The following is a 15,317-nucleotide window of genomic DNA, read 5'->3' as shown; positions in this document are numbered from 1 at the left end:
TGAAGGCATATCTTTGCTAAATATAGGAAGAGATTCTTAACACAAGTAAAGCATAAACTTCTATTCAAAGAAAAAACTCTTTCAGGAAAAGTGTTCAAACATAGGCTACCAGAATGTCATAGAGAAGTTGCCTATACTGAACAGGAAGTTGGACCAAAGTCCCTATGAAACAGAAAATAAATGCAGAGCTAAGCCGATGTAGGAAAATCAAAAGAAGGAGGGGAATTTCCTACTGGATATGTGTTTATTTAGTTTTTGGGTTTTTTTAATGAGAAGGACTTTAAAAAACTTCTGGCTTTGGGGCGCCTAGGTGGCTTAGTTGGGTAAGCATCTGACTCTTGATTTCAGCTCAGGTCATGATATCACTGTTCGTGAATTTGAGCCCTGCATTGCGCTCTGTGCTGACTACAGGAAGCCTGCTTGGGATTCTCTCTCTCTCCTACTCTCTGCCCCTCCCCTGCTCATGCTCTCTCTCTCTCTCAAAATAAATAAATAAACTTAAAAAAATAATTAAAATAAAAATTCTGGCTTTTAGGCCCAGAGTTTAAACTTCTACTAAACGGCGAAGGAAACCACTTTCTCCAAACCTATGCTTATACTTTCTCTGAGGATAAGTCATGTCTCTGGGGTAGTCGAAGGAACACTGTTTTTACTTCTAATCTTCAACCTGAAAACACATTTATGTCTCAAAAATTATTTATAAAGTGAATGAGCTAAAATGAAGAACACAAAGTCAAGGCAAGACATAACTTTCTTATGTGCAAGCAGTGGCAATGGAAAAATCTCAGTAATTTTTAAGTAAAAATGCACCCAAAAAGAGGAAAGGCAAAGAAGTAGATATAAAACAACAGGCTGAGATAGATGAGATCCCCTTCAGCGTCAATGCTCTTTTGAGTTTGTGCCAGAAAGGATGGATATTTGAGCCTCTTTTTTAAAGCAGACATGGACATGGATTAGTGGGGAGAAATACTAGATCAGTGTAAGCAGGAGGTGATGTACTGCTGTTCACAGTCTCCTAGCATGACCTGCCCTCCACATGGCATGGAAAGATAAGTGGCAGGCACTCCTCTTTTGTATCTTGTGTTCTCTTGTGAAGGACTGTAACCTGTGATTGTTCCATTAATATCTACTTCCCCCACCGGGCTATTATCTCCCTGAGGGCAGAGACTGTATTTACTTTTACTCATTTCATCTCACCAATGCCTAACATGGCACCTAGTATGAAATAAGTGCTCAGTAGATATTTTGCAACAGGAGAATAAAAATAAGGCACTTAAGAAAATAAAACCAGTCATTAAAAGTGACTTTATATGGCCTAGAATTGCCAAATTCATACTGACAGAAAGTAGAAGTGGTTGGGGGATGGGAGAATGGATAGTTCAGTGTTTAATGGGTAAAGAGTTTCAGTTTGGGAAGATGAAAAAGTTCTGGAGCTGGATGATGGATGGTTGCACCAATGTGAGTGTACTTAATACCATTGAACCGTGCACTTAGAAGTGGTTAAAATGGTAAATTTCATGTTATATATTTTACCATAATAATAATAATAATAATAATAACAATAATAATAATAAAGGATGGCTTTCCTAAGGAAAAAAAGAGGGGTTATTCTTAGGAGGGTCTGAGGGATCACCTAACAAGGGAGCCTCTGATGTTTAGGAGCTACGTGTTCACATGGAATATAGACAAAACAAAGCAGAATTTGCCGGTGGAAGAAGGTTCCTCAGATCATGGTTTGAAAGACATTCATCTGATTCAACCCCTTCATTAGAGATGAAAACTAGGGCTTTCTCTCCTCTCTTTCATAAGGTCTATCACATTTCATTCAGAGACTAGCAGTCAGTTTACCCATTTCTTAGTCATGGGATGGGACTGTGCCCAGTTTAAACAGACAGATGGTTTCAAGTTCAGTAACGCTTGTGTCAGGGCCCCGAGCTCTAATTCACTGTAGCTTTTCTTAGGTTGTCTGCCTGAAGTTGAGTTTGTGACTTGGAAAAAAACTGAATGACTAACTCAAAGCTTTGGCTTTTCTGTGTTGAAGGAGAAGGCGCAGGTAGAAGATATTTTGACTGTCAATGGAACAGGAGAGGGTCAGCTCCCACAGCACCTGACGCAGCTGCTCTCTGACAAAGAGGATGCTGTCCAAGGCCATCTCCTGCCTCCAGACATGCTTTCGGGAGAAGAATATGAGTGTGTCTCACCTGATGACATCTCCTTGCCTCCACTCCCGGAAAGCCCTGATTCCCCCCTTGCCCCTGCTGACATGGAAGTGGAGGGGCGGTCTAGCCCTCCCTGCAGCCTTCCCATGAGCAACTACAGGATGCAGACAGGGGCCAGCTGTCCAGGAGAGGCCCAGGAATCTGGCATCCCACCACCTGCTGCTTTTGCTGATGCTTACAATGATAAGAGAGAAACATTTTCAAGTCATTTTGAGAGGCCCTCTCCCCAGTTCAAAGCTGAAGTCCCATTAACCTCCCAAGGAATTTTGGAAAAAAGTACTGCCTTCTGCAAAATCAGTGCTAAACATCCAGAGAGCATGCTGAGTGAAGTGCATGAGAGAGCTTTACAACAGCACCCTCAGGCTCAGGGAAGTTTGCTAGAAACATGGGAGAAAGTGCATGCTGATAACAATGTCACTAAAACCCAAGACAGGCTGCATGCTTCCCAGGATGCATTCTCAGGCCTTGGGTTTCGATCAGGCTCCAACCAGGCCTATCAAAGGCAAACGGTCCCCCAAGAGGAGATTAAATGTACATCAGCAAAGAACACCGTGGTCAGCCTCGCTGGCCAGGCACCTAATTTCTCCAGGCTTCAGTCTAATGTAACTGTCATGGAAGGTTCTCCAGTGACTTTGGAAGTTGAAGTGACAGGATTTCCAGAGCCTACACTGACATGGTGGGTAGCTTACAATGACAAGTCATAAACAAACACATTGAATGACTGAGCAAATCATTCTGTGTGCACTAACTGAAAGGTTTAGGGACAGCTGATTAATATTCTGCAACACTGCAAATCTGCATGATTCAGCCTCACACCGGCCCCCAACTCTGACTGTAGTCCCAGCATGGCTAACACCCCCTAGAAAGAAAAGTAACCACATAAAATAATAGTTGACTAACTCCAAAAGCACTGCAACTTAGCTGTGTTTTTTTTTGTTTGTTTTTGTCTTCTGGTATTTAACATTCCACATGTCTGAAGACTATGGGTTGAAATTCTTTCCCCTTGTTTATGTCTACAAAAGCATGACATTTTCTTAGTCTAACATCCCATATTCGATTCAAAAACATACGAATGTGGGTTTTTCTCTTTTCCTTCATTTGCCTATTTCATCTTTTCCCTCTTCCCAACAGAGTCACACACCACTTTTGTGATATTTGTTTGTTTCACTAAGATTTCTTTCCATAAATTTGTGAGAGATGGAATAAAAATATTTCTTTCATAGTTGCTCCCGGTGACAGGTAATAAACCCATTTTTGAAAGGTGGTGTAATAACTGATCTGTAAACAATAGGATTTCCCTCTGGAGACATCATTATTTTTTAGCGTGTTTGTTTTAATAGAGAATAAACTGCAGAATACAGGGTTTGAATCACTGTTGTTTTAAAAAGTAGTTCTCACTTTCTCAACACGTGGGTTACTTCTAAACATTTAGAAATTTTTTTATCTTTGAAAAACAAAATTAATTTTTGTTCTTAAGTAGATTTATCTGAGGACAAAGTTACAAATAGGTGAGACTGAATTCATACTCATCAACTAAGATAAGTAAGGTAACATTTACTTATCATAATATTTCGGTAGACCTTAACAGTTCCGATGACTGTGTGTGCCCATTGACGATACTTGAAGTGTGAGGTGGTTATCTGAAGAATCTATGGGAAAACTTTGGTTCCTCAGATCATTAAAAGAAACTGCACTTATGCTACACTGCAGCTGTTTGTGCTTCTGTTTTATTTTGTTGTTTTTACAATTGCATGTTTTTGACAGATGAGGAATTTCATATTTATGAATTTGAAAGATATTTAATTCATTATTAAATATCAGTTCACCCCAAAGAAAATGTCGTCTGCAGTGTTTCTTGGTTTTGTCCACACAACAAATAACTTAGTTAGTATTTCTTGAAGAACTATTGCAATATTGTGAAAAGATACCTTGCTTTTGGATTTACAATTAAGTTTTGCTCAATTAACAACTGGCAAAGTCTTGGAATCATACATGCTTAGGACACTCATAAAAATGCAAAGTTATCACTTAAGCAATGGGAACAGAAAATGACTCAGGTTTGTCACCACTTCTTAGGTGAAGGAACATGGGTGTAAATAAATAGAAAAGAATCTAGAATATACAAAATAAATTATTTGCTTTCTAAAAAGAGGCAGCTGCTTGTGTTCACAGGAAACTTTTCAAAACATGTCATTAACAGTAATAATCCAATTACATAAATGCCTTTCATAATTAGAAATCATTTTCTTCTAATGAAATTAATTCATAGAAATTAAATGAGTTCATTTCATCAGGAAATGCTGTATAAGTGCCTTTCTCTAAAACAGCATATTGATACTCTGACATGGATCTTGTGGGGTCCACGAATACGATGGGATGGATGAGTCTTGCTCCAGCATAGATTCCCAGAAGTCACAGGCTGCTGTTCCATAGCAGCTAAAAGAATGACACAGCCCAAAGAGAGGTGTGCCATTTCACACTCTAGGTGATTGTTGCTATAAGCAAATGGTGGCCCTGTGTGGCCAGATGGTCTGGGGTTTTTCAAAGAGTAGTTGGATATCTGGATTTTTATATGCAATATTCCAATTGTTAAATGTTGTTGAAAAATTCAATTTTTTAAAAACATGGTCTGACTCAATCACACAATTCTCTGGCCACAAGTCGCCAACCTCTGCTTGAAGGATGAACAGCCCCATTGGAATTTGTGGCAGCTGCAAAGTTCCTGCTAATACTAGAGACTATTGCCAGTGGTAATGGGTTTGTTTGCAATGGTTTTTAGATCTTGGAAATGATGTGAATATACAGTGATCCTAACTTTAAAAACTGACTCTCTGCTTCAGGTACAAGAAGGGCCAGAAATTGTCTGCAGATGGGCACTTACAGGTTTTACACAAGGAGACAAGACATTCGGTGTTCATTCCGAAGGCATGCGAGGCAGACGCAGGCCTCTATGTGGCTCAGGCCCAAAACTCTAATGGCATTCTCTCTTCCAATGTCATCCTCCACGTGACAGGTAACCACAGGCCGCCAATCACAAGAATAAACTGGATAACGCTGTGTGTCGTCTATATTAGTGTGTCCCTAATGTACTGGGTACTCACACAGTAACTGTGGGGTTAGCACTCCTGGATGTCATTCTCATGAGCCTAAAGAACAATGCTATGGTTGTTTATTTTCCTGTATCTCCCACAGAACATCCTCCATGAAGTGTACCCCCATTCTGGTCATGTTGTTTGTTCAGCTAATCCCACTGCTCAGTGAAATAATCACATTTTCTTTAGTGTTTTAGTATATTTGAAGACGTTGGTAAATTATTAGCAGTGGATAAGCATACATTTTTGTATTCTAGAGAGATGTGTTCAAGACAAAAGCACAGTAAAATACACTATGTTTATTCCCTCCCAGTTTAAAAGCATGTATATTAAGGTTCACTTCAGTAGAAAGATGTGAGTTAAATTTCAAATTCAATTGTTTCATAATTTTTTTAAGTTTATTTATTTTTAAAGAGAGAGAGAGGGAGAGCAGGGAGGGGCAGAGAGAGAGGTGGAGAAAGAGAGAGAATCCTAAGCAGGCTCCATACTGTCAGTGCAGAGCTGGACACAGGGCTTGAACTCACAAACCATGACATGATGACCTGAACTGAAACCAAGAGTCAGATACTTAACTGACTGAGCCACCAAGACACCCCCAATAACTTGTTTTTAATTGTGGTCATAAACATCTCTTTGTAGAATAACAGTAGAAATATTGAAGTTGTGGTTTTCATTATTGCATAAGCTGTCCTTTCATTTTGTTTTATGTCTTTATCTCATTTATTGAAATACACTCTATATAGTTTTAACCTAGCCTTCCTTCCTAAGTCTGGGGAGGCCATCATAAATAATCATTCCTCATGCTGATCTCATGGGTTTCACAGTGGAGAATAGATGTGCTGTTAACTTCAAATGAAGTTTCAAACTTCCATCAGCTGTACATGTCATAGAGCAAAATGGAGCACAGGCTGCAGATGGACCAACATAATTCCTGTCATGCCACTGTCACCTTTTGGGTAGCCATGTATATACACCAGCAACCTGCTCTTCCTGCTTCTAATCTTGATTCTTCAACTGAGTATTTTTGCAGCTTGTGGTATAGACATCTCAATGCCTCAGTTTCCCATTTGGAAAATGGGTTCATCATCTACCTCTTGGGCAATTGAGCATTTTTGTTTCATGTCTTGTAAACATTTGGAAATGGAAAGCATTCTATGAAGGCTAAACGTAATTATATTGGTTGATGTAATTTATCATCACACTGCCTCCTGTCCACTCTTCTCTTTCAGATGCTATTTCTTTAGGATATTAAAGCAATAATATTAGTCTGTGATTTCCAAGCTTTCCCGTGTGGGATGTTGATGGTTTATGAATTGGAAGTCAAATTCCTTTCTAATTTTGTAAGACTATATCTTATTCAAAGACTTGAAATTAACCATAGTAGGATGCATTTAGTATGATAAAAGGGAAAAAGAAGAGTGTAATAAGACAACATAAGGTGAATTCTATCCTTCTAATTATCACTGTAATACTGAAGAATGCTCTATACATTTCTGAAATATATCATTCAGAAAAGAGGGTCTTTTTCTGGTTCCTTTTAAAAATAAACATGAATGAGAGAGGCATTTGTTTTTAAATTTTAAACATAGTCTTGTCATGGTAGGGTAAAATCATTGGTTGAAAGAATAATTTATTACATATTTTAATGAAGAGAAGGAATTAATTATGTTGCTGCAAGACTGTCTACAATAATAATATTTAAATGTAATATATTCAAGTTAATATTAAAAAGTTACCGAAGGTTATCTGAAGACATGAAATGTGTGGTTGTGTAAAGCTGACATATTTTTCCTATGTATTCAATTTAATTAAAAAATTAAATCACTTAATTTTCTTCCAAATTTTGACAGAAATCTATTAAAAGCTTATATATAACATCCTAGGGAATCTTTGGTCCAGTTTCACATATTTTTCATTCTTGCCTAACTGCTGCTCCCATGTTGAAGCTAAATAGTAAAATCTATTCATGTCCAAAGAGGGTGGTCAGGACCAGGTAACAAATTCTTCTCCCACTCTATGTCTCTTTCCTGTTAATTCAGTAAGATCTCCCTTCCCACTTTGTCATCTTGATGAAATTTGTGGCTTAAGGTTATTAGGGCATGGAAATAGCTGATTTGCTTTACCTGTTGCATGCCACTTAAAGGCTAATCCTTTGAGGATTGTATATCCATGATGTATGACTAAATAAGGTATAAAAACCTCTGATACATTTGATGTATATATACCAAATATAACATGTATTTGATATATATTTCAAATGTATGTGTATACATACACATATATGTACACACACATAGAGCCCAAATATTGGGAAAAAGCATTACACTGATATTCAAGATATATAGGTCAAGATATATAGTTCAGCTAGCTATCTGTATATCAGTCTATCTGTCCAACCATTCATCTATCCAACCATCCATCCATCCATCCATCCATACATCCAAGTATTCATCTATCTACCTACCTACCTATTACTTACCTACCTACCTATCTACCTACCTACCTACCTACCTATTCTTTTGCGCTATTGATTGACTATCTAGTAATTCCAGCAGCAGTGAACAATAATTAACTATTCAATTATTCTTCCAGCTATATTTTAATTTCAAAGACTTACATGTGATTTTCTTTTTGCCTGGATTTCTGTCTTGATAAAAGAATTCTCCCTATGCAAGTGTGAACTAAACTTATTGATTAAAAATGAAAAACCTGGGAAATTCAAGTGATGTTTCTATTTAAAAATATATACATTTATACCCATTTACTTTAGAGAAAATTCTGGACAGTTAGTAATACCAAAACACTTTTCAACAAGAAAATATAAATGACAAGGAAGATTAAAAGGAACATATACTTGACACCTTAAAGGAATGCAGAACAAAATGAATTTGAGTTTCCTATGAGGCATGATAACTGAGCTTTCCAGTTCTGATTTTCTAATAAAAAGTGTATAAACATTTGGTGGTAAAATTTTTTTCATACTCAATTCAAAGAAAAATTTATGCAGGAATCCTTACATTCAGATCTCTACACATTCTAAAATTTCTAAAATCTTTGGGAAAATGAAGCAGTAAACAATTAGTTATCTCATTCAATAATGCTAACCATCACTTATAATCAAGATGCAGCCTTAAAATAGATGACTGCAAGAATCTTCTAACTACTTCACTCAAGTTTTAATTTCTTCAAGTGGTGCACAAGGCCTTTTAGTACCTGGCCCCCCCTCCAACCTCTATTCCATCGCTTCTGATCCCCCCACATGGTGACATTTTACTTTAGGTTTTTAACCTATCATGTTCTTTCTTCTCTCTGTCCTTTCTTCCCAGAACTCCTTCCTATATGCTCACCTATCTTCATGTGGCTTAACTACTGCATATCCTTCTTGGTCCATTTGAGATACAACTTCCCCCAGGAAGCCTTCTGACCCATCAAGTCCAGTGTAGATGTTCCTGCTATGTGTGCTGTCAGAACCTGAGCTGCCCATGTCATGTCCCTTGATACATAATACTGAAATTGAATGTTTGAGCATCCGTCTCCTCTGTGACAGCCCTGTTCATCACTATATTCCCAGCACCTAAGACATAGTCATATTCAATAAATATTTCTTGAATTATTAGAGGCCAACAAAAATACACTCAACTTGTTTTTTTCTTTTTCTGGAGAGAGGGGGTGGAGGAATGTGAAAAGAGAAAGATATATTTGTTACTTGATTATTACTTTTTATTATGTCCATTGACCAATCAGAATCAGGTTCTAGTCATGAAGTATGTAGGCATACTACAATGACTATGTCCAAAATGCCAAAACCTCAATTTATGTACTTCTTTCAACACCCCACAAATTATCAGTATCTTATTGTAGTAATCAATAGTTTCAGTAATCTGGCTGTATACAGATTTTACTTAAAACCAACATTTCATTGATATGTGTAAATTTTAAAAGAACCAAATTCAAGGATTTTGATTAATTGATTTCCAAATGAATGAAGGCAAAAATATTGTACCTTGTTCCACTTGTTTTTGTTTTATTTGTGACTATTCCCTACTAGAAATTGCCATCTGAAGTTTTTGACATTCCTGTTGTATGTACTTTGTTTTAAGTCTGTCCATGAAACAGTTATTTGAAACAAAATAAAATATATGCTCCTAGTATGCTCTGATATTGTGCATGTCAATGCAAATGCCAAAGCATAACACACTGTTTTCCATTAGCAGAATCTTGAGCTGTATTAGCCAAAAGATTTGCTTTCACTAAATGAAATAGTGTCCTCCTTAAAGCAACAACAATTCATTTTCTCTGCTCTCATTACATGAGATGAGATTTGAATGTTATCAGCTGTGTATGAATTCAACCTTAAAATGGAAAGCACAAAGCTGCTAATTTGGCCTTTATCCATGAATCCCCACACCACTGTTCCTTGTGTTGGTGAGTGTTTATATAACATCAGCTACCCAAGCATCAGGGGTGGAAGTTGGATGCATGACATTCCTCCAGATGAACAAATCTTTGATTCTGGAGTTTGGCCAGATCTTTCTTCTGTTCAATGGCAATTTCATTTGTATAAGCCAGGACCTGGCAAATCCAATTCTTTGTATCCTCCTTTTTATATTATAAAATTAACACCTATTCTCCTTAAGGAACAAGGGAGTAGGAAGAGCTGTATGGACAAGAATGTTTGTGTACATATAGTTCCAATTAGCACAGTAAAGACTGGCTGAAACTGAAACATATTTTAACCAGAGGAGTAGCTGGAAAACCTTTATCCAACCTGATCTTTCTTTAAATCAGAAGAATAATAGTTATATACTTTAATGTTTTCAATCTGTATTCAGATGGCTCCCTGATATGGCTTTTTTCCATTTAGGACCCACTTAAATATCAATACTTGTGAAATAACAGCTCCAGAGCTAGCTAATGAAATAAACTTTTCCCTTTGACATTCAACAACTGTTCTTTTCCAAGAACCTTATTGATCCAACAACTACAAAATGGTATTTTTATCTCATGTTAGCATTAAAAATCATATAATGAAATCTCCTGAAGATAAAAATTCAAAGGATGAAATATATAAAGAAGTATAACTTATTCATGGTGAATAGTCTCTAACCCATATTATTCTCATGATGCCAGAGAACCTTTCTTTGTAGTATTATGCAAACCCACATGCAAACAAGCTGTTGGCAAACAGGGCCACTGTAAATGCAGACAAAGTAGGAAACCAGTTACCTGGCAGGATCAGAAAGGCTAAAATTCCCATCTGCTCCAAAGTGTCTTCCCTAGCCACCATTGCCATGCTGACTCTCAGATTTAATTTAATTTTGACTAAAATTAATGCAGCTCTAGAAGATGCCTCTTAAAATGAGTATTTATCATTTCTATTACTCTTAAAGGAGTAAAAGAATTTCTCATCATATCCTGGTCTGGGTTATCAGATTAAATACAATTGTTTCCCCTACCAAAAAAATAAATAAATTCTTCTGAGGAACTGGGATATGTGGGAGCCTGAATGAGTTGTATGTTACGTTCTACTAAGTGTTGGGAAATGTAGGACAGGAAGGGAAAAATAGCCAAACATCAGGGTGAGGAAACTGAATGTCAGCTGGGGGTTTCATCCTCACTCTCAATGTGAATTTCCTATAGATTCAGGAAATGTATGTGGGGAGACCCCTAGGGGAGATGAGGCCACAATAAAATGTGTCTGCATGACATTTTTTGTTACCCAATTAGAGGACTGTACTGAGTTGAATAGCATCAGGGTGACCCTAAATCCAGTGACTGGTGTTCTTATAAGAAGACCATAACAGACATGGAGACAAAGGAGGCACACAGGAAAGGGCCATGTGATAAAAGCAGAGATTGGTGGCATTGTCAGCCTCTTCAAGTTCTGGAACACCAGAGATTGCAACCGCAAGGAACAAGAAGTAATAAACTATTCTTCCCTAGAGACTTTGCAGAGAACATGGTCCTACTGAAGCCTTGATTTTGGACTTCTAGCCCTCAGAACTGAGAAAGAATAAATTTCTGTCATTTTAAGCTACCCTGTGGTTTTTTGTCATAGCAGACTCAGGAAGCAATACCAGGACCATGCTCTAGAAAAGTCTATTCAAGTCTTTCTCTGGTGAAAAAATTCCCAGAGACATTCATTAATAGACACCAACCAGCCTTTCAAACCAGCACTCCCAGGTGTTCTAGAAGGCCTCAGTTCTCTTCTTAATTTGGGGGATCACCTTGACACATTTTAATCAGTGAACAACTATATTCATCCTCTATGTGAACATTGCCCACCATGTGCACCATAGCACTAGGGGTTCTAAAGGAAGCAAGAGTCCTTCAAGACAAGTCCTAATGAATTTACTACTTGCTTGAACAAGTAGTTGCAAGAACAAGAACAAGAAAAATTGGCTACTTGTTTGAACAACTATTTGCAAGAACAAGAAAAAGAAAAAACAAGGTAGTATGTAATCAAAGTGAGGAAAAAATGGCCTCCAGGTAGGGGAGAAGACAAAGGGAAGCTGTGGTTAGAAATGTGAGCCAATATACGAAAGTGTAGTGTGACACAGTGTAAAGAAGACAGAAGTTCAATAAATGGGACTACTCACACCTAAGTATTAGGATATATACGATCTAAAAGAGCACTGTCAATCAATTAGATCCAATTGACATTTATAAAATAGTGTATTCACCAATAGCAGAATACACATTCTTCTTAAGCTCACATGGAACATTCACCAAGATACCACATTCTTGGCCGTAAAACACACCTCACTTAAATTTAAAAGAATAGTAATCATACAAAGCATGTTCTTAGACCATAACGGGATTAAACTAGAAATCAGAAAGATAGCTAGAAAATCTCCAAATATTTGGAAATTAAACATACTTCTAATAACACATGGGTCAAAAATAAATCTTAAGGGAAATGTTTAAATATTTTGGAGTACATAAAAATGCATCAATATAAGGGAGGCAAACCATAGAGACTCTTAAACATAGAGAACAAACTAAGGATTGCTGGAGTGGTGGCGGAATGGGCTAAGTGGGTGATGGGCATTAAGATGGGCTTGTTAGGATGACACTGGGTGTTATATATAAGTGATGAATCAATAAATTCTACTCCTGAAATCATTATTTCACTATACGTTAACTAACTTGGATTTAAATAAAATTAAAAAATTTAAAAAATGCATCGTACTGATCCTTGGATATTAAAAACCTATTAAGGGAATACTACAAGAAACTGCCCACAAATTTGATAACTGAGATGAAATGGATCAATTCCTTGAAATATTTAAACTACCAAAACTCACAGAAGCAGAAAGAGACAACATGAATCACATCTATATCTATTTAAGATATTAAAACAATAGTTACTAGACTTCCAAAAAAATAAAGTACTATGCCCAGATGGTTTCACTGGTAAATCTACAAAATAAGGAAGAAATAATACCAATTCACCAAAATCTCTTTAAGAAATAGAAGTAGGGAGAATAGTTATAACTCATTCTATGAGATCTGAATTACCCTAATACGAAAACGGATAAAGATATTAAAGGAAAACTATAGCCAATATCTCTCATGAATATAGACATAAACATTCTCAACACAATACTAATAAATCAAATACAACAATGAATAAATCAGATTTCTTACACAAGTGCAATTTGGTCCATGTATGCAAGGCTGGTCCAGTATTCAAAAATCAATCAATATAATCTGCCACATATACAGGCAAAAGAAGAAAAATTACATGCTTATGTCTGTCAGTTGATTCAGGAAAAACATTTGAGAAAATCCAACATGTGTTCATGATAATTTAAAAAGAAAAAACCTCTCAGAAAACTAGAAACAGAAGAAACCTCCTCAACTTGATAAATATCTACAAAAATCCTATAACTAACATCATACTTAATGGTAAGAGACTAGACATTTTGCCCCTAAGATTGGGAAGAAGGTAAGAGTGTCTTCTCACAACTCTTATTCAATGTTGTACTGGAATTCCTAGCCAGTGAATAAGATAAGAAAAGGAAATAAAAGTTTTACAAGTTGGAAAAGAAGAAATAAAACTATATTTGCAGGTATCATGATTTTCTAGGTAGAAAATCCCAGTGAATCTACCAAAAGCTCTTGGAATCAATAAGTAAACAGAGCAAGTTTATCAGAAGCAGAAGGTCTGCAACAACTGCATCCAGGAGAAAGACAAGGAGTTAGCAATTAATGAATCACAGTGAATCAGGCATCTTCAGAGGCAGGGGCAAGGGCAGGCAACATGAATTTGTCCCTTTTCCACAAATTTGTTACAGACAACATGGATACTTGTCATCTACTTGCAACACTTCACATTTGATTGTTCTTACAGCTTTCTATGATATTTAGGAGATTTCAAAAGAGATATATTATTTGAAGGAGATGATGCTCACCAGGGCAAGGGGATACTTGATATGGAACATAAATCAAATGTGATCATTTGCTGGCCATTGTCATTATCAACAGACCAAGAGAGAAAAATTAGAAAGACATTGTAGTTATAACATTGTAAGGCTGAGCTTTCTCGAACAATAACAATTTTAATACTAGAAGAAAAGGAGTCCTTTTGGCCTCTGACATCAAATCCCAGAGTGGATGATTTATCAGCTAGTACTCTGCTGCTCTACAAGAACGAATGTATCTTTCATGGATTAGTACTTTCCTATCAGCAAGGATGTGCTCATGCTACTAGTATACTTCTAAGATTTTTTGATAGAAACCAGACGTAAAATATGTCAGACATTGTATCATACTTTTAAAAATAATCAGTTCCATAAAGTATCTTGGTCTATTAATTAATTAAAGGATAGAATACAAATGGCTCAAACTCACGGGACTGCAAAATCATAACCTGAGCTTAAGTCGGACGCTTAACCGACTGAGCCACCCAGATGCCCCTCATTTTGTATTTTCAAATAGGAACTATAAGTGCTTTCTCTTTTCTGTGTTCTCGAAGGTGAATTTTGGTTATCTACATCATTTGTCCAAAATAGAATTCTATTATAATTTATGACATAAAAGAAAACTAACTCATGTACCACAAAAGGCAAGTATTAAACTTGTATTTTATCAAAAGCTTTATAAAGATAATCATATAAACAGCGAAGTACTGTTAAGATCCCATCCAGGATTTAGAAATGGATATTCAACCAGAGTACTCATTGTAGTTTTTGTTTAAACCTATGGCAGCATAGTATATATTTGAATAAATAGTAATTCACATTTACAATTCAAAATGGATCATGAAGAATGTACATATGCAAGCCATGATCACAGTCTAAGGTACAGGGGCTTGTTTTCTTGACACGAGTCCCATTCTGTGCTCTGACTCTAATCCATCATAGGTAAAAATTCAGTCAGAGGGATGATGCTATCTCACAGGGAACCTTAGAACTTAAGGAAAATCTATGGTTTCTTTAAATGTGAAAAATTATGCTTGGTTGTCTTAGTCATTGTTACCTAGCACAGCATGTCACATGTCATTAGTATCACTGTGAATTAATAAAAACCATTTTAAGTGTTTTGGATCTTGGCGTTACAAGTGGGGTGTGTGTGTGTACGTGTATCTGTTTCTTAGTATGAGTTCTTATCTGTATGATTCAGGTAATATATAAGATGCCCAGGTGACATATGATGTAATGAGGTTAGAAAGACACTTTATGTTGATGGTAACAGTGCTATGAGCAACTGATGACTAAGAGTTCATGAAGAAACAGGCTTTTCTTATTTTAGTGTGGTATAATACAGACATGTATTTATATGCATCCTACAAGATAAAATACTCAGCCCAACTCCAGTGTTAAAAATGTGCAATTAAAAGCCAGTATATTTCAAACAGAATTCCTAGATAGCAGATGGAAATGGGAAAATACTATTCAAATCTATATACACATATATCAACTTCAAATATAAATCCATTTAAATTCCTCATAGGTAGAAATCCTAAAAGAGTTTCAATATAGAACTTGGAGGTTGCCTCTAT

General features: G+C 36.5%; 1 protein-coding gene across 9 annotated transcripts in view; it reads left to right on the top strand.

Annotated features, from left to right (window-relative positions):
• Nucleotides 1–14,151, top strand: part of CCDC141 (coiled-coil domain containing 141) — a 232,049-nt gene extending 217,898 nt beyond the window's left edge. For 7 of the 9 annotated variants that reach the window (XM_027055390.2, XM_027055389.2, XM_027055388.2 and 4 more), the window contains 2 exons: nt 2,042–2,895; nt 5,060–14,151. In XM_027055390.2, coding sequence (XP_026911191.1) covers nt 2,042–2,895; nt 5,060–5,327 — 1,122 coding nt within the window. In that variant the 3' untranslated portion in view covers nt 5,328–14,151. Of the gene's footprint in view, nt 1–2,041; nt 3,924–5,059 lie in introns of those variants that run through there. The other 2 variants (XM_015086781.3, XM_053215384.1) reach the window with 2 other exon arrangements.
• Nucleotides 14,152–15,317: the final 1,166 nt, after the last annotated feature.

Source organism: Acinonyx jubatus, chromosome C1 (genome assembly GCF_027475565.1).
Source record: "Acinonyx jubatus isolate Ajub_Pintada_27869175 chromosome C1, VMU_Ajub_asm_v1.0, whole genome shotgun sequence".
NCBI classification, from domain to species: Eukaryota; Metazoa; Chordata; class Mammalia; order Carnivora; family Felidae; genus Acinonyx; species Acinonyx jubatus.
Note: the sequence above shows the minus strand (reverse complement) of the source record. Positions and strands in the feature narration are given on the sequence as shown.